The sequence below is a fragment of the Stigmatopora argus genome, chromosome 7 (assembly GCF_051989625.1).
Source record: "Stigmatopora argus isolate UIUO_Sarg chromosome 7, RoL_Sarg_1.0, whole genome shotgun sequence".
In the NCBI taxonomy this organism is placed as follows: domain Eukaryota; kingdom Metazoa; phylum Chordata; class Actinopteri; order Syngnathiformes; family Syngnathidae; genus Stigmatopora; species Stigmatopora argus.
Window position 1 is genome coordinate 8,997,503 of NC_135393.1, and position 27,317 is coordinate 9,024,819.

General features: G+C 39.0%; 2 protein-coding genes and 2 long non-coding RNA genes across 14 annotated transcripts in view; 1 reads left to right on the plus strand and 3 right to left on the minus strand.

The window, feature by feature from the left end:
* Positions 1 to 99: 99 nt before the first annotated feature.
* Positions 100 to 4,127, plus strand: LOC144077089 (uncharacterized). Of its 3 annotated transcripts, none has more exons than XR_013300881.1 (6): positions 100 to 117; positions 1,253 to 1,408; positions 1,586 to 1,671; positions 2,756 to 2,864; positions 3,143 to 3,259; positions 3,324 to 4,127. It is a non-coding gene; the product is annotated as an uncharacterized LOC144077089 (long non-coding RNA). The 3 variants fall into 3 exon arrangements; XR_013300879.1 differs by lacking the exon at positions 100 to 117 and adding an exon at positions 519 to 721; XR_013300880.1 differs by lacking the exon at positions 100 to 117 and adding an exon at positions 822 to 836.
* An 88-nt stretch (positions 4,128 to 4,215) lies between these two features.
* Positions 4,216 to 5,890, minus strand: LOC144077090 (uncharacterized). Its single transcript, XR_013300882.1, has 3 exons — positions 5,773 to 5,890; positions 4,384 to 4,471; positions 4,216 to 4,305 (listed from the first exon to the last, which is right to left on the minus strand). It is a non-coding gene; the product is annotated as an uncharacterized LOC144077090 (long non-coding RNA).
* A 1,444-nt stretch (positions 5,891 to 7,334) lies between these two features.
* Positions 7,335 to 13,951, minus strand: znf207b (zinc finger protein 207, b). Of its 6 annotated transcripts, XM_077604547.1 has the most exons (12): positions 13,787 to 13,951; positions 12,652 to 12,778; positions 12,443 to 12,581; positions 12,176 to 12,343; positions 12,012 to 12,084; positions 11,869 to 11,933; positions 10,992 to 11,131; positions 10,708 to 10,788; positions 8,764 to 9,015; positions 8,320 to 8,476; positions 7,868 to 8,044; positions 7,335 to 7,701 (listed from the first exon to the last, which is right to left on the minus strand). In XM_077604547.1, exons 1-11 carry the CDS (start codon positions 13,825 to 13,827, stop codon positions 7,893 to 7,895), a joined length of 1,395 nt encoding a protein of 464 aa, XP_077460673.1. In that variant the 5' UTR covers positions 13,828 to 13,951; the 3' UTR covers positions 7,335 to 7,701; positions 7,868 to 7,892. The 6 variants fall into 6 exon arrangements, with proteins under 6 accessions (XP_077460673.1, XP_077460674.1, XP_077460675.1 ...); XM_077604548.1 differs by having other exon boundaries at positions 7,335 to 8,044; positions 11,869 to 11,930; XM_077604549.1 differs by having other exon boundaries at positions 7,335 to 8,044; positions 8,362 to 8,476.
* A 1,242-nt stretch (positions 13,952 to 15,193) lies between these two features.
* Positions 15,194 to 27,317, minus strand: part of rhbdl3 (rhomboid, veinlet-like 3 (Drosophila)) — a 34,691-nt gene continuing 22,567 nt past the window's right edge. For all 4 annotated transcript variants that reach the window (XM_077606126.1, XM_077606125.1, XM_077606128.1 and 1 more), the window contains 6 exons: positions 24,743 to 24,967; positions 23,825 to 23,973; positions 21,382 to 21,494; positions 18,425 to 18,525; positions 18,221 to 18,281; positions 15,194 to 17,362 (listed from right to left, as the gene is read on the minus strand). In XM_077606126.1, coding sequence (XP_077462252.1) covers positions 17,091 to 17,362; positions 18,221 to 18,281; positions 18,425 to 18,525; positions 21,382 to 21,494; positions 23,825 to 23,973; positions 24,743 to 24,967 — 921 coding nt within the window. In that variant the 3' untranslated portion in view covers positions 15,194 to 17,090. The remainder of the gene's footprint in view (positions 17,363 to 18,220; positions 18,282 to 18,424; positions 18,526 to 21,381; positions 21,495 to 23,824; positions 23,974 to 24,742; positions 24,968 to 27,317) is intronic.

Genomic DNA, 27,317 nt, shown 5'->3' on the forward strand with positions numbered 1-27,317 from the left:
TTTTTATGTATTTGAATGGAATATTAATGTGCATCTATTCTTAATATTTCTCATTATGCCCCAGTCTTGTCTTTTTTTGTAGATTACAGCCTTCGTCAGAACACCTCCTTCTGAATGGTGAGATGTCTCAAAATATTTGACCACCACTCCACAAATTGAATTGAATTAAATTGAATGCTTTTATTGTATATTTTAAATATAATGGCAATTAAAGCTCCACCACGAAGTGCATAAATAACAACAACAAAACAAACAGACAAATAAATAATGAATAAATAAGTAGTCAACATAATTAGTCAACAACCTAAATAAGTAGGAAAGTGCATGAATAACAACAACAAACAAAACAAGGAACAGATAAATAATCAAGAAATAATTCTATCAGAATTCGGCAAGTTTATGTTGGCATGTATGAAATCCATTTGACTGAGTGTAGTATTGTGTACTCTGGGCGAACTCACGCAGCAGGTGGCGCTCATGCGCTTTTGTGCGTGAGATGTCACCGACCAACGCACGAAGAAGAAATATAAATTCGAAGAATTAACTATAAATTTTAGGCGCCGTTGTTTTGTTGTCGTTGGCATCGAACTTAACAATAATGGCTGCAAACGCCTTTCCCATCCAACCTGTGGACGTGATCGTCAACTTTTACAGGACAGAAGTCCTTGCGAGTGAGGAGGCAAAACATTTAGCCAGGAGTGACCTGAGCCCATCAGTGAACGTACGTTAATGTCGTTCGTGCATCTCCGAGCTCTCCAACGGTTGAACTTTGAAACTAACATGATTTGGATAACGGTATTTGGCAACGTTTGTACCGCTTGAAGTGAGCTTTATAGGTAAATATTAATAAATAAAATTTAATTATTTTATTGTATATTTTAAGTATAATGGCATTTAAAGCTCCACCACGAAGTGCAGAAATAACAACAAACAGACAAATACATAATAACAATGAATAATGTATTTTAAAGGATTAAAGCCCAACCAAAAAGTATTTACAGCTCCCCCACTAACTAATGCACATTATGATGAAAACATTGTATTTTTTATGAAAGCCCAATCAACACGTATTTACAGCCCCGCCCCACCCAATGACTAATGCATGTTATTATGAAAACAATGTTTTTGTTTTTTGTTTTTTTAAGTATTAAAGACCAAGCAAAACGCATTTACAGCCCCCTAGACACACACGCTGACTAATGCACGTTATTATGAAAATAATTTATATTTTTTGTGTGTCTATTTTTAATAGGCGTGGCCGAAGTCACAGTTCAAATTGCCGACGTCAAACCCCAAAATGGCTGATGAGACGGGAGGCAGCACGGGCGTGCAATGCAGAGGAGCTCAAAAGTGACGATTTGCCGAAGACAGCCTGACAAACTTCTCCCAGGACGATGCAGCACATTCGGTACGTTGTCATTTGGGGATTTCTAAGCCCCAGTTCACGTTTTGGGAGTGATTTTTGACGGTAGCGTGATGTAGCCCCACGTGTGTGCAGACGGCAAAATGTTTGCAAACAAATTGGCTACATCGCGTTACCGATCGCTCTTTGTCTAAAAAGAAATCATTCCATTGTGTGTTTCAGTCCCTCAACGAGCACAGACTGCTGGGAAACATCACGAATGTGGCAAAAACGACCAGAAAGGAGCAGCTTGTCGACGCCATAACAAAGTGAGTCATTTTAAATAGGTCCAATTTTCTCTATCCGTGTAATATTTAAACGTCAGCGTTCACTATTCAAGGCTTTGCGCAATTGGCTCGTTTTTCATCATGATGCATTCAAATTTTGAATGAAAATGCTAACTAGCTTGTTGTTGTTTTTTAATAGCAAAAACCTATGGATAAGTCACCCTCACAAATGCCATTAATGGATTTTTAACGAATCAACCGTAATCCCTCGATTATTGCGGTTAATTTAGACCAGACATGGCTACGATAAATGAAAAACGCTAAAGTAGGGTCATCCCTATTGAATTTAATTTCAAAAAAATATTATAGTGGCAAGTGAAGGAGTAGCAGCTTCCACTTGTGAGTTTCAATGTGACTTTTCACATCTTTCTGAATTTACAAATAAAATCTGCCATGTAGTGGAACTGATAAAGGGATTACTGTGCACTTAAATAAATTATATACTTTTACCCCCTTAACTTTCTTAAAGACCTCAGGGCTTGGACAAAACCCAAGTGAGACATTTATTCAACAATAGTGCAGGCGTCATTTTTGACTATTTAAACATAACAATTTTTTCATTGGCATAAGAAAAAAAAACAAGCTTTTGGGATATTTATTTTTTAAAGAATTAATGGATTTGAAATAGTTGACTGAAAAACTTGAGGCAGAAGTAGGATTTATTCTATAATATAATAATCAGACAGGCCCTGTCATCATACCCAGAAACTATGATGAAATTGGTAGTGCTTCTCCTTGGCAAAAGACCCAAATTATTATTTTCATGTAATTTGTACCTTGTGGGTCCCTGTCCAGTATATTTCCCACCACATGATCAAGATCCTGATTATTTGTTGTAGGAGGAAAACATGAAAAATAGACTGGATAGGGGCCCTTAAAGAATCAGATATTTTTTTTAGTCTCTCTGCAGCAGACAAAAAGAAAACCAGACCATCAGGAGTAGAGTATGTCTAACATTGCCTGAATAATGGGTACCCTTTTAATGTTTTAGAGAAAAAAGCTAAATGTAGATCTTTGGTCAAATTATGACTTAATCTATTGTGCCTTGACCCTTTTTGTTTTCCAGAATTCCACCCATGGGGACAAGGTTTCCTGCCTATGTTGAGATAGGCTGATGCACCCTCATTTCTCGGTGTTAGGCCAGAACCCATCTCCAAACTTTTTCAAAATAAAAGGTAAGACCTTGCGAATGGTTTTTTACTCAACTATGTGTATTGACCCCTTTTTTGTTTTCCAGAGCTCCACCCAAGGGGGGGGGGGGGGGGGGGGGGGGGGGGGGGGGGGGGGACAAGGTTTCCTGCCTATGTACAGATAGGCTGACGCACCCCCTCATTTCTCGGTGCTGGGTGTTACGCCAGAACCTATCTCCAAAGTTTTTCAAAATAAAAGGTAAGACCTTGCGAATGGTTTTTTACTTAATTTTGTGCCATGACCCCTTTTTTTTGTTTTCCAGAATTCCACAAGGGGGACAAGGTTTCCTGCCTATGTACAGATAGGCTGACGCACCCCCTCATTTCTCGGTGCTGGGTGTTACGCCAGAACCTATCTCCAAACTTTTTCAAAATAAAAGGTAAGACCTTGCGAATGGTTTTTTACTTAACTTTGTGCATTGACCCCCTTTTTTTTTTTTCCAGAATTCCACCTGGTGCCAAGGGGAGTGTCTTTGTCCATTTGAAAATGGATGAAGGCAACCCTGATTTTTCAAAATGCTGGAGGGCCTGGGCGAACCAATCTCCAAACTCTTTCAAAATAAAAGTTTTTCAATGTATACATGTTTGTCTTTATCTAACAAAAATGCAAGTAACAATATAAGTTAAAACATTTTATTTACAGGTAAACATTTCAACTTTAGCATACTTAGTTGGCATTACATTGAAATGTTGATTGAGAAAATAATGGGGTATATACACTTAGAATAAAAAATTAAAAAAAATGCTGGGGTAATAAACACTTGGAAAATAAAATTAGAAAAAAATGGGATATATACACTTAGAAAATAAAATTTTAAAAAAAATGCTGGGGGAATAAAAACAAAAAGGGAAAACAATTGGATATATACACTTAGAAAATAAAATTTAAAAAATGCTGGGGGAATAAACACTTGGAAAATAAAATTAAAAAATGCTGGGGGAATAAAAACAAAAAAGGGAAAACACTTAGAAAATAAAATTAGGAAAACAATTGGGTATATACACTTACAAAATAAAATTAAAAAAATGCTGGGGGAATAAACACTTGGAAAATAAAATTAGAAAAAAAATGGGATATATACACTTAGAAAATAAAATTTAAAAAAAATGCTGGGGGAATAAACACTTGGAAAATAAAATTAAAAAATGCTGGGGGAATGAACACTTGGAAAATAAAATTAGAAAAAAATGGGGTATATACACTTAGAAAATAAAATTTAAAAAAGCTGGGGGAATAAACACTTAGAATTCCTGCTCTAATATTAACTGAGATCCTTCTTACCTTAAAGATTTAGTCAAAGAGCTGTGGAAATGAATGGCCAGTGTAACATCACCATGATGATTTAGGCTTTTATTTAATTTGGATTTCAGAAGTAGAGACACCATATGATTCAAGTGGGCAACTTGCGAGGAAGATCTCTCAGGCCTGTTGCATACAAAAAAAATAGCAAAAGTTAGAATATATAGAATGGAGATTCAACTTGGGGGGGGGGGGTAGTTTTACCTTGATCTGGCCCAGACTCCTCTTCTATAACCTCAAGAGTGCTCTAGGCATGCTTGAAGAGCTGCATCTTGGTGCTAAACAGGGAAAACTTGCACACAAAAAAGCATAAGTTAGCATATATAGAGCCTGGAGATTCAACAGATAGGCTTAGTTGTTTTGGGGGGAGTAGTTTTATCTTGATGCTAAACAGGGAAAACTTTATTTAACCAAGGTATTTGGGGGTTGCCAAACAATTACGGGAGAGAAATCTTACAAGAAATTTAATAAACGATCAAAATAAAGAATGAAAATTAGTTAGCGAGTGCCAAGTGCTATTTTTCCTTTTCCAGACAAGGCGATTAAATATACAGACTGACGTTAACAGCTAGGACAAGGGTGTTAAAATCGGGTTGGTTCGCGGGTCGCAATAACGTCAACTCGATTTCACGTTGGGCCGGACCATTTTTGAAATAATATTTGGTTATTTTTTTCTATTTAAATTGGATTTAAAAAACTATCAAAATCCCTAAATATTCAGTTTTTATAGATCTAAAAAAATGAGGGAAATATCTTCTAATAATTGTTTTTGCATTTCAAATGGAAATAAAATATTTTTGGGAATATGTTCAATATTAGCGTGGAAAACAGAATTTTTTTAAATATATTTATTTTTAGATTTTACTAAATGCTTTTTGAACTAAAAACACAAAAAGGAAAAAAATGGATTAAAAAGTTACAATTATTGATTAAAAAGGGGAAAATGAGGAAATATAATATACATGTATAATCTTAATTTGATCCTAACAGAAAGTCGGCACTCATGATTTACTTTGTCGGGCCGCACAAAATGACACGGCGGGCCAGATCTGGCCCCCGGGCCGCCGCTTTGACACCAGTGAGCTAGGAGAAAGTTGGCTTAATAGTTTTGTATACGGCGATTTAATATACAGACTGACGTTAACAGCGAGGAGAAAGTTGGCTCAACAGTTTTGTATAAGTGATTTTTTTGTAAAAACAGAACCATTACAAATCGGCAACGGGTGTTGAGCACTCACAATGAAAACTATCATTACTTGCAACACAACAGGAACTAACTAACTAGAGTGAGCATTTACCCAGCAAACTGTCGGTTGATGTCTCGGCGTTGTTTGGTTAAATTTAAAGTCTTGTTACACGACTCAATAATGGAGAGAAAACGGATAACATAGTTTTTAGGTCAAATCGTGACGCTGACGCTAATGCTAACTAGTAACACACAGCACAAAGCCCAAACTTAAATTGTCGACGGTTTGTTAAACCTGGCATTAAACTAAGAGATTTGTTGGCATTCTGGGCTCAATTGTTTGCTGAAAAGTCTCCCGATAGCGTGATAAAAACGGATTTAGGCCAGTGAATTGCTCCTCTCCTTACCTCGTTGCCGTGCTCATCGACGTTAGCATAGGAAGGCCTTCCAAAAGGAACGCTTATTGCGCATGCGCTTTATTAACTCAGCTGCTTCGACAATAGGCGTAACCACGCCCATATTGTGTCCCCCCCCCCCCCCCCCCCCCCCATTGAAAGCGGAAAAGATGGTGGCTTGATTACCGCACTCCAAGAGGTAGTTTGTATGTTTTGAAGATGACGTAAAATAGTCGTGAGTTTTGTGGTCTTGATGCTATAAAACAGTACGTATTAGTAAACCAATTTCACCAAATATTGAGTAACATTTGACTTAGTATTTTACATCAACTCACCATTATTCCAAGCCATCTGACTCCATTAAAAGTTTAAAATTTGACACCCAAAGAATGCTTCATTGTATACAATAACTCAGTGGTGGACCATCGGGCCTGCAAGGCCTTCTCTGTTGGTCTAAAATAGTATCCAAAACACAGACTGATGTTTATTATATTTTGCCCATGAATATTTATGACCATGTATAGTGAGGCTTTTTTCTTGCAAAAATGACCATGTATAGTAAGGCTTTTTTCTTGCAAAAATGACCATGTATAGTAAGGCTTTTTTTCTTGCAAAAATGACCATGTATAGTAAGGCTTTTTTCTTGCAAAAATGACCATGTATAGTAAGGCTTTTTTCTTGCAAAAATGACCATGTATAGTAAGGCTTTTTTTCTTGCAAAAATGACCATGTATAGTAAGGCTTTTTTCTTGCAAAAATGACCATGTATAGTAAGGCTTTTTTCTTGCAAAAATTACCAATAAACAATAGACATCCTTATTTCTTTCCTCCTTCCTTCCTCTATCGCCATCGAAACTAATGCTGAAAGTCGAGCCTATCCTGTCGCATTTCTGGCAAACATTTTTATTCGATTTAGTGCTGAAAATGTTCGGTCCCGGTTGTGACAGGCTTGCTTGCTTTGGAGTTGACCAACCTTTCTTAATGATGTCCAGTTTTTCTTGAAAAGTCGATCTTGAAAATGGCTTTGACAGTAAATCTGCAACCATATGCATTTCTTCTCCTCCTTTGGTCATTGTGGGTTGATAAAACCACTATTAAATCAACAGAACAATATTCTATTTTCTTGTGCAGCTCACACCATAGTTTGGTAGCTCTGGCTAGCCAATCATAGTTAAACGATGACAAGAAGCCTTGGTGTCGCCAACTAGAAATCTGATTGGCGAAAGCAACAGTTTTATCGACCCTTATTTTATGTTGCAAGGCCTGCAGAACTGATTGTGAAAGCCTCCAGGTAGATATCTGACCCTGGCAACAAATAATGGCAGAAATGTGATTGGTTAAATGCTTAAATATGAAAACATCTTATATATATATATACACATGTATGTATTGCACAAATACATATTTTATACAACTCATTGGAACACTTACATTTTAGTGAGGTAGTATCAAAGACCGTGGACATATGCTAATTCAATGCTATTCTAATGTAAATGTTTGTGTATATCAAGTAAAAAATAAATAAAAAATGGTACAAATTTTTGTGACACCTTCACGGCACAACAAACCAGCACTGCAGTTTTAAGGTGGATTTTATTACAACAGCTTGATAAAACATTACAAAGGATGCACATCGGTAACCTTTAAAGCAGGAACTAAAATAATCCTGAAATAAAGCTAAACTCATGAGCCACAAATAGGTAACATTAGAACGTTGGAATCATCACGATGGCCCTCACCAACCAAGGTTGGGGACGCAAGTCCAACAGCACCTAAACATGCTGTGAGGGCCTTGAGTGATCTACAAAAATCAAAGTCATTAAATGGTTTACAGGATAAACTTGCCTTTGTAAGGTGTTGGTACGCTCATGAAAGTCCAGCAGCTTCAACAGAAATATGAATGACTTTAACACACTTCACCTCTAAGAACCTGAGTGAAACCTACGAGGGGAAAGAATTTATTTTCACAAGAAAAGAAGCAGTTGGAACTTGTGTAGTTACATGAATTGTCCATGTGTTGCCAACAATTAAGTCTTCGCCACCACGGGCCTTACTACTCTTAGCTCTGAAAATGTACAAGGATGAGAGAAAGGTATTAACTTCAAACCTAATGTGGTGGCTGCTTTGCCGCTTCAGTAGCGCCCAGCAGGAGACATGACAGGTGGCCTCATGCCCATGGGAGGGCCTCCCTGGTAAGTGGGAACCAGAGGAGGACCCTGCCCGAAAGGAGGCATTCCTCCAGGCATGTAGCTTGGCATGCCCTGTGGGGGGGCGCCATACTGACCTACAGAGAACACAGGGGGAAATCTTCAGCGTTGTGATGGAAAATAAATGACAACAAATAAAAACACTTGCATCTTCATAGTTTTGATGGAAAATAAATGACAACAAATAAAAAAACACTTCCAACATAACTATACTGGAACTAGAAGGGGAGGGGATACTAATCAAATGAAAAGACATCCCATAATTTATAATGGAAAATGTTGAAAATGATCAGGGATGCTCACACTCTTTCATACCACTATGTATACATAAAAACATGCAGTGGTTTCTAACCATGCATGGGATGTCTCATGCCAGGCTGCTGTGGTGGCAGACCTTGCTGTGGGGCCATCATGCCGCCTACAGCTGCCACGGAGGGAGCAGCCGCATGGGCCTGAGCCGCCCTGGCTAGCAGGCGCTGGTAACGGGGCAACTGAGCCCTAAGTTCCTCCTGTGGGCCGGGGAAAAAAAAAACAGAAAATACTTAGACTTGAAGAAACATTGCACTTTTCCAGCACAAATGATCAATATTCAAGAAAACAGTCGACAAAACAAGGATTTGAATGTTCTCTGGATATGACTCGGAATTATCGCCGTGATTAGCATACGTGAAATCGTAAACAAATAAAAAAATAAAGAAAAACACTTCGCAACCCTTCTTTCCTAACTGACACTATTACATATTTCAATCATTACTTACTGTGGAAAGGACAAAAAAAGAGAGCTCAAGCAACTTACCAGCGAGATATCCTCATCAGGGTGGATCAACTTACTAGTTGCACTCGTGGCGGAGAGGGTGGTAGGTTTAGCGGGCACTGTGGCTGGGGCTTTGGCCACAGTACTGCTAGAGGGGTTAGAGGAGGAAGTGGAAGCAGAGGAAGAGACAGAAGGTTGGGTATATGCTGGGAATGTTGGTTTGGGCAGCTCCGAGGAGGCTGCGGTGGCGCTGTGAGAGTTGGCTGCAGCCGCTCCCGAAGCACTTTGCTGGGCCTGCGTGGACACAACAAGTCAATGAGCAGTGGAATGAATGCACACAACAAAACGTACACAGACCCGATCCAACTTTTTACACTGGAAGTGAAGAACAATGAACCCGGTTTTGTAGTAAACAGCTCCAAATGTAAAGTTTGTCACATTCAATGGCACATCAGAATGTGCTGCAATATGCTAAGGTCTACAGACAGTAGATGTAATAGAATTACTAGTGTTTATAAAAATAAAAAAGGCAGTGCTGCCTCACCTCTATGCGCTCAGGGTTTCAACAATTAAAATTGAACACTTTTGAAATTCACTTGGAATAGAATTTCAAGACAATGTTTTTTCTTGGCCACATCGACATTTCTCAGACAATTTCACACAAGTCCAAAGTTGAGGCATTCCAGACCGTAACCTGGACTGTAATACTAAACTGCTTTAAAAACATCAACTGTGGATAGGCTTTGAGAGGCTGTTCAGTTGCTTCTCATCTGCATGCACGTGATTAAATATGGCATGGCTGATCACAAAGATTGACTTTTTCTCTCAATGTTTGATCTCCTCTTTTGAAATTTCTGTGCCCAAATTAACCTTACCTTTTACAGATTACTTTCAGTCCAGTTTGGCTTTTAATTGCAACCCAACAATGAAGGGATGCACACATTTAGTATTCATTCCAAAATAAATCATGCACGTAACGTAGACTGTCACTCCTTGTTGCTGTGTATAATTGTTAGTCTTAAAGAGGCACTGAAGGGCATTTTCCCAGTTTTAAAGTGTTTCATGCCTAAACTAGATCGAAATGGATGTGTGCCCAGGTTGAAGTGTGTTATATGCGTGTACTTATATTTCATTGCAATCGCGTTTTCAAGTACAATCATTCTCCAAACGGCAGGTTTAAATGTACATATGAACATTTGCTAGAGTTAAGTACAATACTTTTGTTGCACGAACAGTTCCGGTTTCTGCCACATTTTTCCCTTCGTAACCTCCATCAACGCGTAGCTAGGGTTGCGTGTCCGAAGCCTGATGATGATGATGCCTTGATGCATCGTGTCCGTGTGTTGGCGTCAAGTGAGTGCATGGTTCCTTTAAGTAAAAATGTTTAGAGGCTATGTAACCATTTTAAAGCAGGAACTAAAATACACCTTTAGCTGAAGTGAGTGCGAAGTGAGTAAATATTTCAATAATTGTAAACTAAGCTTGGTGTCATTGAAGACCAATAGTAGTCCGCATCTCAATGTTTCCACACGTATTGACAATAATCACAAGCTTCCCACTGACAGCCAATCAGAGCAAAGAGTATTGAAATTAGTTTTTTTAACTTTAGAAAACTGCATGTCTGCTGAAAAAACAAAACAAAAAGGAGCAACTTAATTAGCTTAAGACACTATATTCTCAGCAGTTTCTACGCAAATTGTTGTGCAAGCCTTGTTAAATGATCCAAAGTTTAAAAAAAAAATCTTTTGTGCCACTTCAAAAAACAAAAACAAACTAAAAAAAACTTGGTATTTTAAAAGTTCATGCATTAGAACATCTGGGGTTTATTCTGTGATCAACTTCAGCTATCTTTGTTGCAAAAGTGCGATGCAAACAGTTAGCAATCTGCTTAAAATACTACAAGCAGAGTTAGTGTGTGAGTGCAAGTGGGGGGGTTGAGAGCGACATGCATCTAGATGCCAGCCACAGTTTGATCTGTGAGCGTACTTGAGGTGAGTTAGGAAAGGGCGGCTGACAGGAGGCAGACTGATTGTCTGTAGGTGGAGAGGATACAGCTGCTGTGCCCATCTGCAGCATGGTGAAAAGGAGATGACAGCATTGCAAATCACAAGAGTTTCAACATTAGAAATTGTAGGTGGAAGGGGGCAAGCGAGCTGACCAAATGGGGAAATGGTGAAAAATGGACGCCACATGACAATCAAAAGACAGAATATTTCCTCTTGGTGATGAAACTAGGCTCTAAGAGCTAATTGGGTGAGCTGTAGACTAACCTGTGCCGCACTGGGGAAAAGAGGCTTGGTGATAGCGGGCTGGGCCGCCGGGACCGATGGTCGACTGGGTATGACTCCTGCTGCAGGAGCGGGGCTCATGTGCGGCATCCCAGGCCTCGGAGCCATGTGTGGAGGCATTCCTAAAACCAATGAAAGATTCGCCTGTTATCCCCAGGACAGTGATCGCAAACAAATACATTTCAAATGAGATCAGTGGTTCTCAAACATTTTACAGCTAGTACGGCCTCAAATAATGTCTCCAAATGACACCATAAGGGCCAATAGTAACTCATTGACTGATGGTGCTTTGACTGGCCATTGAACGGTCATGCCAGGCCCCTTCATTGGTAACCAAGTATGTTACAGTACTGTGGTAGTCAGAAATGGTGTGGGGTAAAGGCAGTAATTTTTATTTTATTTTACAGTAGTTAACATACATTTCTGGGTACCGTATTTTCTGGACTACAAGACGAACCTTTTTTCATTGTTTTGCTGGGCGTGTGAATTATCATCGGGCTATAGTTGTCCCAAAAAAATCTTAATGTTACATTAACAGAAACTACCATTCTTAGACTTCAAAATGGAATCTGTTTAAATCGAATACTACTGAACTAACGTTGGGTCAAATGCTTGTGATGTATTAAAAAGCTTGTTTGAACATTCAATTTAGTCAGTTTAGATACCACTGATGGGACTCAAAGCACACTGAGAAATACTGGACAAGGTGATTGCAAATTATACGATCGCACTTTCAGAGACAGGTCTGATAGGTCATTAGATTCTGAAAATGTAAATCATGCCTTGACTCGATATATATGAAGAAAACTATTACAGCAGAGGCAATATGAGGAAGTAGACTTCCTTGAAGTCAACTCACCTGGCGGCATACCAGGCATGCCTGGCATCATTGGAGGCATCATTCCACCCATTGGCATCATCCTGCTAAAGAAATTGACTACTGTCACTAGTTTTGTCCAATTTAAAGCACTGCGATGACAGAACACCAAAATTAGAACATACCCTGGAGGCATTCCGTGCATGGGAGGCATGCCATGCATCATGGGCGGAACGCCTGGCATCATGGGAGGCATTCCTGTAGTAATAATACAAAAAAAGTATTTTAACAAGTTTATTAACGCATCTGTCGCTCCTTCGTTAAAACAGGCAAAGCGGCTCTCTCAGACCTTGGTATCCACCTGGGGGCATCCCACCGGCAATGGGGGGCATACCCGACTGGGCCATTGGCGCAGCATAGCCTGCCTGAGGTGGCACTCCAGCAGCCTGCTGCGCCGACGGCCCTGGTTCGTCGTCGTCATCATCCTCATCCGAGTCATCGTTTCTCTTCTTACCATCTGAAAAAGAACCCCCAAAAAACGGTGGGATTTGCACTTGAACTGAACCAATTTGCCACGAGGGCACTGTTTACAATCTTCACAAAACGGACCCCCCACCTTGAGATTTCTGTTCTAATGTCCGTCTCCTTTCTTGCATGTCTTTATCGGGAATCCCCTCCATACCATAGATCTCCAGCTCAATATCTATTCGTCCAGGAATCGCATTTGGCACGCTGTCAATTGTCTCTTTGTGTACCTGCAAGGTATACAAAGTGAGCTCCTTTGTACTTCAAGTAGAGTAGAAACGAGGGTGATAGTCTACACACCTGCATGCAGTGAATGGCAAGGCCCGGGCCAGTGTACAACTTTTTATGGCAAATGTGACATTTGAAATGCTTCGCCTTTTGATGTTGAATGAGGATCTTTTCATCGTCAAAGTCTCGATTGCAGTACCTTAAGGGAATGGATTAAGGAATGTTTTCTAACCCTTCAAAGTGCACTCATAACTCATTTGGCTGTCTATAATTATATAGACATAATGATTTATAAATAAAATATTAATGAAAGCCTAATTAAGAACTGTTTTTTGTTTTTGTAAATTACCAAAAATAGTCACTTGTCCTATAGGGTGTTCATTACACAAAGTATTTTAGGAATTTGTGAATCAGAAATTGATACACGACAAGCCCTTCTCTTGATGGTGTAGTTTGAATAGGCAAAAGTGGTAGCTAAAAAAAGGTTGGACATCGAGCCTCGTCAATGGCTCCCAGTAAACTGATAAATACTTTAAAATTTCGCGTAAAAAATGAACATTTTGTTGTTCTGTCTAATCACCCTCTTGCTACTGCCACAATGAAATTTCCCGAATACGGGATGAATAAATTATCCAATCCAATTTTTGCAATAAACGATTAATCTGCTAAATGTGACATATAAATTAGTCGACTCACGACTGGTCACGTCCCCCGAAATGTTACCCTGATCTGCCAAATTATGCAATTCTTACATATAAATGGACGATCTACTAACTTAAACAGACTTGTATTACATTTCTTGGGCAGCGGATATCTAAAATCGTAAATTGAAATGCATACACGCCCAAATTGCAAGTGAAGCCGGAACTATAATTGCAGTAAACGACATTTGACAAACCGTCTGCAAGGCTATATGTATTAATGTTAGCACTCGCCAAGTTCGAATGCTAATTTGTTACACAACACGACGGACACGAAGCAGAATCACAACACCCGACACAATCGTGAATTATGTAAAGTGGCAAGATACTGCTAATCAAAGCAATTAGACATCACGGATGACAAACATTAGATAAGCATGTAAGCATATACGTCGAGAAAACGTGCGAGTGCGAGCTAGTAGGCCTGTCTTTTGTCAGGCTAGGTCCGAACTACTGCGCCTTTTCCTACCCCCACGTCAATTATGATTATCCATTTAAAAGGATACCAGCACCAAGGCTTCATCTGCTTCTTCTTCTTTCTTCCCATGATTGTACAAAATTCTGAAAACCAAGCTTTAGTCTTATATAGTCTTATTATCTGTTTGACGACAGCATGCTGTGACTCAATCGCAACGCCGAAAATGGCGCTCAATGCAGGAAGTGGAAACAGATGTCACAAAAACTAGGCTAGATGGCTATAGTCGTAGTCCGCGGCGTAAAGTGATTACCGGCCATATTGTGTCGGTGGACTTCTTCGGCTGAACTAATTTTGCTTCACGGGTCACATTGCCGGAAATTTGATCTCAGATGGGCCAGACTAGTTTATTTTTTTTGACAAATAAATGAACTCACTCGCTGCCATTGACGTCCATAGACGGCCCATCCAAGAGGGGTGAATGAACATGCATATTTCAGGACTATATTTATGGGTCACTTTATGTACATTATGGAGCATCCTGGGGTCACCTCATCTCGTCTCATCTCATTTTCCGAATCGCTTTATCCTCATCAGGGTCGCGGAGGGTGCTGGCACCAATCCCAGCTGTCTACGGGCTAGAGGCGGGGGACACCCTGAATCAGTGGCTAGCCAATTGCGGGGCACAAGGAGACAGACAACCGTGCACACTCACACCCATACATAGGGACAATTTAGAGTGTCCAATCAGCCTACCATGCATGTGTTTCGAATGTGGGAGGAAACAGAGTACCCGGAGTAAACCCATGCAGGCCCGTGGAGAACATGCAAACTCCACACAGATGGACATGACCTGGATTTGAACCCATGACCCCAGAGCTGTGAGGCCGACGCACTAACCACTCATTCCACCGGACCGCCCATCCTGGGGGCACTTCTTTTATATTTGTGAAATCCTCTTTTTCTTAGGGCATTCCCAGCCTTCTTCTTGCTCATTGGGCCTGTAGATTTGGGAGGTATTTCCATGTTAGCCCCTTGTTAATTCATTCGCTGCCAATGACGGATCTAGAAGTCCAATCCATTTTTACTGGGAGGGTACAAATAAATGAATGTTATCGCGGACACCAATAAAAGCCAAGTGAAGTCCGCACGCACTCGATCACAAAAAAAAAAACACTGGTTTTAGAGTGCAAATGTCAAGATAAAAGGACTACATTGTATAGTACGAATGATAGCCTAAAAAAAAGACATCGAGCCTGAAATGAATGAATCAATTTCAGAAAAGACTTAACGGTCCAAAGGGGTGAATGTGGGTAAAGCGCATTGTTTGTAAGTGTAAATTATGCCATGCTATTAGCTGACTAACAGTCACAATTACTCTCTTGCTTAATAAGGATACTCACAATGAGAAATGAATATTAAATAAATACTAACTGCTTTGTTTCTGTATAAAAATGTTTATGTTTATTATGTATGTTAAAAAAGCTAACAAAATATCCCCAATTTTAATATTAGTATCCATCAGAGTTGTATCACAGCCCTGATAATATACGTACTTTTTTATTACTTAAATAGGATGCATACAAGATACTCAAACAGATCGCACAATGCATACAACATACCAACATCTCAAGTAAAAACTGCAAACACGTTAGTTAATCTTGGATTTTTTTTTCAAAATCACAATAATCCGGTTTGTGCGAAGAAGTTGCTAGAGTAACACGAGGTTAAAAAGTACAGTGCAGTACCAGTGACAGCTCCAGTCATTTACATTTCAACATTGAAAAATAGCAATGATTCCTTTACCACTTTTGCATGGTGAAATAGTTGCATGTGAACTCAACTGAATACAAATAGTAGTTCTCAATTGTCCTAAATATTGTTGCCGACTTTCACAATCTTAAAACACAGCAGTTTGGCATCACGTCTGAAAGCTTAAAATCCTGAATGGCACTTGTGCATTTAGCTGTATACAAACATTTTAGATCAACTTACACGAAAATTAATTCAGACACACGCATGAGGTTCAAATAGCATTAAATACAAAGGAGCTAAAAATGGAACTGTTACCCTATTCTCTTTACGAATGTAAAATAAACAATAAAGTTTCAAATCACAATAGTTTAATGATCTTTTCTGTGCACAAAATAACGGCGCAATTTTTGTTTCTCTCATCTAACAAAAAAATGTTTTCTTAGGCAGTGACATATTCATTCATAAGATGACAAGATCATAATGATGACAACATCATGAGTTGTGCAGGCATACTGTACACACTTCCACCAAGCTTAATGAGTAGGCACGATCAGGTTGAGTGTAGCAATGGGCAAAGGAAAAAAAACATGCCATGACCACACCAAATGGTTTTGCCATGTTTTGTTTGCCAAGTGAAAATAAAAGGAACAATCGGTGAAAAAAGAAGTGCATTTTCACACTTGAAATTAAGTTAACAAAATAAAAATCAATACAATGTATTTATTCATTTTCCAAACTGCTTATCCTCACAAGGCTCGCAAGGGGTGCTGGAGTCTAAAGTGGTTAGTGAGTCAGCCTTGCAGTTCTGGGATCGAGGGTTTGACCCCAGGTCGGTCCTCACTGTGTAGGAGTTTGCATGTTCTCCTCAGGCTTGCATGGGTTTTCTCCGGGTACTCCGGTTTCCTCCCACATCCCCAAAAACATGCAAGGTAGGCTGGTTGAAAACTCTAGATTGCCCCTAAGTACTACCTCCTTGTTCCCTGCGATTGGCTGGCCACCAAATGAGGGTGTCCCCCACCTGGTGCCCAAAGTCGGCGGAAAATGAATGAATGAATAAATAATAAACACTGATCCAGAAAGTTGGGGAAAGGCCAACGTTTACAAAGTGTAATAGAAGATGTTTATGTCAACAAATGTAGTTGTGAGTGGAACTTCTGCTGCAACACATATATGAAGCTACCTCAGGTTATATAGAAATGCAGGTTTGGCTTGTGTTTATTTTATTTTTTTAATAGCATATGCCAAGGGTTTTTCCTCGGCAGAGGTCTATGACGTGTAACATTCTAGTTGCAATGAACATGGTTATCACAGAATTGCTACAACAACAAAAATGTAAGGGTTGCTTCCGGAGATCACTGTTTGTATTAAAGCAAAATAATATATTTGGAGACGCAGCCTTGAACTGTCCCATTTTTTTATCCTGCTCTGTGAAGTGATGATGATTATTGGCATGGTTGCATGCTGTGATGGCAAAGGATTCTAAGGCTTCTTCATAAAATGCAGCAAGTAGATGAAATGAAGAAAAGGGATGTTTGCATCAAAAGACACTCACACTTGCTGTGGGATGAAGATGATATCAACCATGAATAAAGATCCCACATTTGACCAGCTGCTCCCACAGGAAGAAGGAGGTCCAGTTGTCACGGTGTTGGGGGCAACCGCACGTCGAGCAAACTGTAGGCGAAAATGTTCCAGAAAACAGCACACAGCACAAACAAGGTGTAGATGCAGAAGAAGATCCAAAAGAGAGATTGCTCCTGCAGCCGCTGCTCGTAGTTCTGCAGGACCACCACGCCCAACGTGAGACCCACCATGACCCCTCCCAGGTGAGCTACGAAGCTGGGGTTGGGGCAAGGAGGAAAGGCAGGCGGGTAGAAGCGGAGCCATACTGCCCGGCCAAATTCTACACTCACTGTGTATGTGTGTGTGTGGAGAAAGAAAACAGAAAAATACGCCTTGATTATTTGATATTGGCTCTAATATTTTCAAATTCATTCATTTTCCTCAAGAGAATCACACTCACAATCACGCCCATGAAGAATTTAGAACATTTAATCAGCTTAAAGTGCGCGGTCTTTGGGATGTGGGAGCAAATCGGAGTACCCGGAGAAAACCCGCACAATACACGCACGCAAATGCCACACAGGAAAGGCCAGCTTGATCAGACGTGGTAACCACTGACTATTTTTACAAGTTTCTGGAGTAGAACCGAGGTATAAATCAATTTATGTATAAAACGAAGGCAGTTACTGAGATCATAACGAAATGACATATTGATGTGTTTTTACAAGTTATGTATTGATCAGATGCATTTAATCATACATGGACACCTTTCAATTAATAATATTCAGGGTATCTGATTTAATTAAAAAAAAGTGAAGCATTATTAACGCCATTTTGATGACATGCTACAAAACTAATTGTAACCAAAGAATTAAATCAAGTGCAATATGGGCTCAATTTGATTTCAGAATATATATATTATTGTGGTTATTTTAATTTTTTCATCTAAACCATGTTGATATTGTGTGTCAAATATAATTTAACGCTCGATTTGGGACTTCAAATATTTTCTGGTGATAAAGTCTGAATTACCGATGTCAAACCTGACCTGTTGTTTTGTACAAAAATGCACACTGTCAATAACAGGATTTAAAAAATGCTAAAATCACAGATTTTTGTCCAACGACACACAATTTAGAACAACGCCTACAACAAATAATCAGCAGTGTCTGTTCACACTACAGAATATATAAATGATCACACTTACTGCACACCAGAGCCATGGCCATCCGGAATAATTTAAATTGACACTTCATCCCAGACCAATTCTACACAAAAAGAGAAAGAAAAGTTGGACGTGACATGTCTTTTCACATCACAATTTTTCATGGAATGTGCAGATAGAGTCACACTTGCTACAAAAAAAGCTGCAAGTGATGTGATCATTCCCATCACGCAACACATACATTACCATGACTACGTTGGCCAGGTGGGCGGAGACCAAGGCGTACACCCCGCCAGACGAACCGACCACAGGAGCCGTCATGTCAGTGACCGACACCGCCAGAGACCCTGCAGACAACATATATATCAGTATATTAACGTCTTATCAGCCCGGAGACCTGATTAGCACACCCAAAGAGCGCACTTGCCCTCTACTGGTTAACAAGAAACAATAAGTTCACAATTAATTTATGTTTTTAATCAGCCCTGAGATACAAAAAAATCGGGCTCCAAGGATCAATGTGTGTGCGATGCTTCACTATACCTACCAAATTTAATTTAGATTCATCCATGAAGGGATAGCAAATATATTATGGTGACCTCGCCAAAAATAGCTAACCCAATGAGACCTTGAGCCATCCATCTGAGCAGTTTTAATATTTCATATCCTGAAAACTCAAAAGTCAGGTATCATATCTCTAGGCGACACTGCACTCAAATAAATACATATTTCATCAAACGAGAATGAGATGCAAATACAATAACTAAAACAAAGATGACCTTTAGGTCATGTTTTCAGGTTCCAACTAGAGTTTTTTGCTTAAACACAAAATTACACAAATATTGGTTTAATACAAAATAAAAAAAATCGCAGCATAAAACTCCACCAAGTGTATATTGACTTTGTTAATTAACATTAGGAAAAGTAACTTTGTTTTTCATAATTCCTTACTTCTCCTGAATCTAAAGGTGGTTACATTAAAAAATAGGACATTACTTCTTATAATCTGATCACATAAAATAAAGCCTCACCTCTTTTTTTTCATCAAAGACACAAAAGATTTTTCTTAAGTCACTCTGAAAAAAATAATACAATTGTGCACACAAACCAAGTCTGTGATGCATCCTATTTTATTGCCTGTTTTTCCACACTCCACACTGCCGACATTCAAGTTCATTGAGTCCCACAGAAGGGTATTAGCGTGTTTTGCATATTGACCACTCAATGACTCATGGCCTGGCCTCTGATCTCCACGCTGACCCCCTGCATATGTGCCTGCTGAGCTCCCATCTGCTCATTGTGCTGCCTTAGCTGTTCTTATCACTGGATCCGAACTGTTTATATAGTACTATATAAAAAGCCAATACAAAAAAATGAGTTACCAAAAAAATATAGAAAATATAGGATCATAGGGGGAAAAAGATGCAAATGATAAAACATTCAAATAATGGAGTTTGATCATTCTCCAAAAAATCTGAGTGAAAATAAAAATGTAAACGCCTACTGCCTGTAGTTAGCCGGGATAGGCTCTAGCACCCCCAAAACCCTCGTAAGCAAAGGCGCCACGGGAAAAAAATGAATTCATGAATAAAATATTATGATTTTCTTTATTTTTTTGAAATATTAAGGCAATTAACTGAATAATTGAAGTACAATCATTGCCTATGGCTCATTTAAACGGTTATTTCACTGATCCAAAATATTTATTTCAGATGCATGTTGTATTTTTGCCCACTTGAGGTCGACATCCTCATGTTCTGCAATATACTCAGTGGTACCTATGACTGAGAAGCCTTAAAAGACAGAACCTGTCTCTCAGTACACGGGTCAACTGACCGGTGTGAGATTGAGTAGCATTGTGAATGGTTGTCTGTCTTTATGTGTGCCCTACAAACTGACTGGCGACCAGTCTAGGGTCCAATCCAGCTTTTGCCAGAAGTTGGCCGCAATAGGTTCCAGCACCCCGTGACTCTGACAAGGATAAGCAGTGTTGAAAAGGAATGAAAAGTTTAACCACGTCGCTTCGTGTCCAGCAGGCCTTAAATTTACTGAATACTCAAAATTGTACACATTAGAGTATAAATGGGTGTTTGTCACTTGAGTAAGTGGCATCTGACCAGTGCAGTGTATCCTGAATCATTTTAGGGGATTGGGATTGGCTCCAGATCACCTAATGAGGTCAAATGCCATAAAGTATAAATGGTAATAAAATTATTATTGTCCTCATTGATGCCCATGAACAAAGCGGTTCTTTTGGATTTTATGGCTGTACATTAAATTCAGCTACCAATAAGTGAGATGAAAGAGCCATGATGGCTGAATAGTTAATGTCAGTGGATCATAAAATTAAGATGGCACATTTAGAGTGATGTTTATTTGATCATTTTAATATCCGAGAGGAAATGTGACTTGCAGGCAGACACAACAAATCAAAACCCTAACAGCCAACCCCTCCCGCCTCTCCACTGGTGGTCGATATCTAATTAAAACAGCTGACTTGTGTGTGCCTGATTTATTCTGTGTTCCCTCCTCATTTCACTCTAGGCTTAATTCTGCTTTGGCCACTTCAGCTGTTATCGACAGGGGGTTTGTCGATGACCCCTACGCTTACACATGAGCAACCACACAGCGGAAGATATTCCCCAACAGAGACCCATTTCATGAATAATAATCCAATTCTGAATGCAGCACTCACATTGGGCAATTCAGTTTGCTTCCGCTACTTCAACACAGACCGCTGTAACTTGTAGTTTTTGAAAGATAATGAAGCAGGAAGGATGTGGCAACATCTTAATTTTCGGTGTGCTATCATTAAATAATAGTTTATTGAGTGGATTCTGTGATTAATATATGTTTGAATTATATTTGCCATGATGCTGGTTGCACTGTTCCAATGCACTAGTAGAGAGAGAGGAGGGGTCTTTGTGGGATATCACTCAACTCCCTAAAGATCACCCCACAACTGGAAGAAAAGCACAAGGCCATCTGTCGAGAAGAAACACTACCACATGCACACACGCGCAAAAATGCTTGGAACGTGATAGTTTGCTGAAAATCAAACAGACTGGGGCAAGCAATTACACTGGAAAGATGAAACCGTCAGTGTGTCTATGAGACCATTTAAAAAAAAATCTCATTGTGTCTGTGATTTGAAAGACGTAGTCATAAATATGATTACTACCACGTGATTGTTGGCTACTCACCTGCCAGCACGCCACACGCGTAGACCAGTCCGATCCTCGCCGCCCCATGGACCATCTCAAGGGGGACTCCCACTAGCAGCTGCATCGCCATGTTCAGGCTCAGGTGTTCAATACTAACAGACACACACACACATGCTCATTATGTCATTACAGTATGTGAGAAAGAGACAATAAATAGAATTAAACACTAAAATCAGATGTTGAAAAAAGAAGTTGGCAAGACAGGACCAAGTCGACTGAATTCAGGCGAATTTTGAAATCATAGGTTCAAACTCAATGTTTCAAGTTAAGAAGACTTGAGTTAAGTGGATTGAACTCAATATTCTAAGTAAACAGGACTTCAGTTTAAGTAAATCTGTAATAAATTGCTACAAGCAGGAATCAAAACAATACCACTAATGGCAGCAAAGAATGCAGATAATTGAGCAAAACTCCCTTTTTGACTATACCTTATTGCCAAAGTGCTTTTTGAAGGAATTCTGAAGTAGGCTGAGGCTTTGCTCTCACAACTTTTTTACTTAAAATTTAAGTACCATATATGGCACAAAAACTCGTATAAGTTAGTTCTAGGCATTTAATAAAGTGAGAACAATAACTTGATAAGATTAATTAGAAACACTTGATAAGTTACTTAACATTTTATTATTAGGAATTTGAGTTAGGTCTAATTAAAATCTCAAATTAGCATGACTAATTTGTTTGAAGTTTTTTTATTGTAAGGTTTTCATTGGGGATGAAAACAAAGATTTGTGGAACTCATTCATTTTGAAGGCAATACAGGATTTGAGCTATTATAGATTTGAGTTAGGAGTTTACAGTAAAATTTTTATCTAAAAAAAGTGTAATTTTCATTCATTTTGAAGGGGATAAAGAATTTGAGCTATGATTTATTTGTGTTATGAGTACAGTAAAATTGTATTTTAACTACCGTAATTGGGTTTTTTGTACAGAGTAAATGTTTTTCCTTTATGTACAAAAGGCAGAATATTAGAAGAATAACCCAGATTTAAATATTTATGATGTGATTCTACATTGCATTTAAATCTTACTGGCAGCTTTAAACTACACACTTTAAATACTGACATCTGCCAGAGTAGTAATGTGGAGGTTATTCTTATTTATGTTAATGTGGGGGAGACTCAGCCCAGGACACCAAAATGCTCTGCAACATTTAATATTATTTAATTATTCAAGTCTTGCTGTTTGCTTCCAAGTTATATCTTCCCAAAGGTGTTATTTAGTTGCAGTTATTCTGCCCATGTAGTTATCTAGCCACCCGATGGTGTAGTGGTTTATCGGCCTGACTTTGGTGTGGGTGGCGTGATTGTGGGTGCGAATGCTTGTCGGTCTCTCTACATTCCCTACAAATGACTGGCCTAGTCCACCTTTGGCCCAAAGTCAACTGGGATAGCCTCAAGCACTCCATGACATTGATGTGGAGAAGCGGTGTTGAATGAATGACATTTTTGTTTTTTAATGAGTTGTGCCACACTTACTTTAAATGAACATGAAAATAAATTCTCCAGTAGGCTTGCACTAAAATGTGCATGAAAATAAATTCTCCAGTAAACATATAACTACCATTAATCCATTTTCACACAAAATAATTTGTAAATAACACCAGGTCAGGCAATATATTAACACGTTTCCTGTGTCCTTCATGGATGCTATGTCCTTCCTCCCAAACATCATTTATCAGCAGAGACACACACAGCTTTGTCCAAAATCCAAAAGCAAAGCTGCCATTATAATCCAGCCTTTCTCCTTCTGGTCCTAACTTGTTTACATTTGCCGTCTATATTAAAGGACCAGCTCTTGTTTTCTTTCTTGGCAGATAAATGGCAAAGTCGCATGGGGGAAAAAGCGGTAAATATGGCCGACAGTGATCGAAAGCGGCGTGCTGTGCCGACACATCAAAGAGCAGCAGAAACGAGCAAACATTACCAGCAAACAAGCATGCATAATTCCACCAAGTGTGTCAGTAATCTATTTAGTGCATGGCAAACTACTGCCTTCTGCACGATATTTGGAAATTATTTGATAAACCATTTACAGACATTTTTGATGGCCTCGTTTTAAAACATATGCCCAACAAATGAGGCTGGAGACTTTCAAATTTGAATGGGAGAATTCTAACCTGAAATATTAGGGCTGCAAGTAGAAAATGTAGGGGCGCACAATGTAAGAAATTGTCTTGCTAAACATTCACAGCTCTAGTTATCTTCACCATATTACTAATTAGGGGTGTGGCAATATATTGATAAAATATTATAGTATATTAAAAATATTTTAGCAATATGTTAGTTAATAGTGTTCATTTTCAATATGCAGCTACAATGGCTCCATGTGTTAAGTGCCTTGAGGAAATGTCAGTCTTCATGCATAGAATTGTTGACATTCAACAAAGTTTTTAATCGTGGCTGTAGTTCACTGCGCAACTTACCCGGTGTGCATGAAAATGTAGGTGAGATATCTCCAGGCTTGGGTCCGGAGTCGGGGGTGGTAAGGTAGTGGACTCTTAAGGAATGATGGGCTGGCCACCTGCAGAACCAGGCGATCCAGATGACATCCATAATAAAAGAAAACGACAACCTGGGGTAATAAATAGAGGCAGTGGCAGTCATTTGACAATATATTTGAGCCAAAATATTGCCTGTGCTTAAAAAAATGAAAGATACCTTTCTAAAGATCCTTATACTGTACATCATGACAACTACACTAAGATGATTACAAATATTGGTCATCTTTAAATGGGAAATAATGAGATGAAGCAAAGTGTCTTCATCAGCCGGCTGGGTTGAACAAAGGAGACAAATCCAGACCAATTCCAGTAGTGTATGTAAGTGGAACATTTTACATTTGGATTTCAAAATCGAGTGAGTGTGCAAAAAAAAAGATTTTGTTCCACTTTGAAGATTCCACTGCGCCTAATTAATTCACTCAAATGCCAGCTAATGACTGATGAGCCTGTCAATGATACCAAGATTCGCAACCTCAATATGAACAGGCACAGTGCTTTGGAATTAAAAACCCCAGTGAAACCACCTCGTTGTCATGGTGATGCATCTGCCCAATCTAAGACCCCTACTTCAAATTAATAAGACTGAGGAGAGGCATTGTCAAACTGAGTATAAATACTAGATAGAGCTGTGCGATATGGACTTTTCTTCTTTGCATAATACTATGGGCAATCTTATTTTACGACATCAACGTGCCATGATACAGAACAATGCTTTTTAATTATTTAGTGAAATATTGGACTGGTGGCTGCTTCTAGCTTCAGTGTAGTAGTGGTGAAAACAAATAGAAGTGATATCAAAGTATTTTAGTCCATTTCCCCATTTCAAGGTAGATTATTTACCTCAAGAATGGTTATGGTCAGGATCAGCCAAGGCGGGGGCCAGTAGTTGTAGCTGTCAAAATACCACTTGCGATCGACTTCGCGAGGCAATGTCTCGTAAGCGACATGTCGGACCAGGCGCTGAGAAAGACCCAGACCGACCTCATCCCTGAGACTACAGCCTTTTAGGTGCCTGCCGCCTTGAAGGATTGCCCTCCGGAAGCTATTGGAGCGCTTGTTGCTCATCTGGGGAAAACATTGAATTGAGGTGTTAAATTGCAATGGATATAGTTCAGAGAAAAGCACAAAAACATAATGTCTTCTTCCCGGTTGTAGAATCGTGGAAAAAAAAGGGATCAAATCTGGAACTGGTCGTCCGATAAAGTATTGTAGTAAACACCGCAAATGGACATGCATGCATTTAAATACTGCTTTATTTGTGTACAGTGCACTTGATTGCACACCTAACTGATCAGGCATGGACTCTTGGGGGGCAATGTGAGATGCGACAACAGTAAAATTCAGTGATGTACCCTGTACCATGTTGAGTCATGCATCTTTACGAAATAAGGAAGGCCGGAGGAAGTAGTTATTAACCACACGGTTCTAATACTTTTGGAGGAAACCTTACTTTGATACCCTTTAAAATCCATTCACTGTATGACTGAAGCCTGATCGCCTGTCTTACTGAGCACAGGCCACCCATTATACAAAATGCCATTATCAACCCCTAGCAACCAACAAAACCCCTACCCTCAAGACTTTCTGACTCCAAAGAATTCAACTCCCAACAAAACAAACAGACTGGAGTGGACAGCTCAGTCTAACACAGCGAAGCCATGCCATTGCTTTTTCCCCCTTTCCTTATTTCTTTTTTTTAGGTTGTTATTGGTAAAAATAGTAGGCAACAATAAGTTTCCAAAATGGTATTTGCTCTTCTGACTTTGGCTTCACAATTCTGCTGACATCATTGTACCTTTTAGCTGACTTAGCTGTATGGTTTAGAACGGTGTCCATGACAGTTTAATGACTGCTTCCTTGCTTCTCTTCTCCATTCTTTCTCACCGTACATGATTTCTATCTTATTCGAATTTGATGGCTTACAAGTAAATTCTGCTATTGTTTTGCACGACCACAGCGAGTGGAAACTGTATTGAAGGCCAGAAAATGCTGCATTTGGAAAAACACATGCAATTTAAGTCAAACAAGTTATTCTAAAGCATTAAATTAACTTGACCGTTTAGCAAGGACCAGTGCAGCCAGCAAGAACATAGGCGTAACGTTTAACAACAAAGAAGAATAAGAAACTATTGTTAAATTTTAAACAAACAAATATGAATACTTGCAAAATATCATATTAAACTGGTCCTTATTTTTTCATGACTTCACTTGGCAACACAATATTTTTACAGTTTTAGGACTTGCACCTGTTCTTAGCTGATTTTTGGCTGTTGACTCCGGAAAAAAAAAAGTTTTTCTTTATCAATGTCAGGCTTTGGAAGTACAGATCACTGTTTTCTTAAAAAATATGAAAAATACTGTACTTAATATTTGTGCTTTTTTCATAAAAGATTCCAAATATTGTTATATAACCCAATAAGACAGAAATGGATATGAATGCATGTATACTAAATGTCTTTTACAGAGGATATCATTTCCTGTGTGCAGTAACGCTGTGGAGAAAAAAAAATTCACCTGATAGAAAAAAAAACTGCAATCTTTTGTTTTAATATCTCAACAAAAAAATTGTTTAATACATATGTGAGACCTAAAACAACCTATTTCTTTTCAAATTGTTGCCCAGTGCTACAGTACGACCGTCATGAATCCCCAAAACGGCTCCTTAGCAAATATAATTTGAAAAAAATGTAAAATATAATAAGGCTACACTAATTGTCATGGGAGTGACGCACAGTAGAAATCATAAAAGTGAGCTATTGGAAATCCTAAAGCACGCCTCCTCTTGTGGTATGAAAATTATCCAATTGAATAGAATCTAATACTACCAGGGATGAGAAATCAGGAAGTAAAGAAGTACTTTTGGGTACTATTTCAGACTTTTGGCATCTCAGCAGGGATGACTGTTTGCAAAGGCTCAGTAAAAACCAATTATTTCCGCCTTCATGTCAGATGGAGAGAAGTGTGGGAAAATGATTAGGAGTTACTATGGCCCTTTCAGAAGGCGCATCAGGGACAATGCCTGTATGGAGGGATACGTTCCTGCGGACAAGCCTTGGCTTTCTATCATTTCACTTCATTAACCCACGCCATAAAGCTATGCCAAATCTCCCCTTAATGACATGCATATACGAGAGGACTGGGCACAATGTCCTCACATTATGCATGGTTTCAGTAAGGATGCTCATCATTGCCAGTGCACCACAGAGGCTGTCAACTTTCCATATGAAATCACTGTAATTCTTTTTATTGTACATGACACAAAACAAGTTATGCTTTGTCCTGATTACACATTGATGAAAGAGGAGGGTTATACCCGTACATTCACTGTCATTTATTAACTCTTATTGTCCTCCAGTTGACTGTTTTGTTTTCTTCTATTTAAATATGTAGGATTCTTGATTTTAGAAGAGTATTA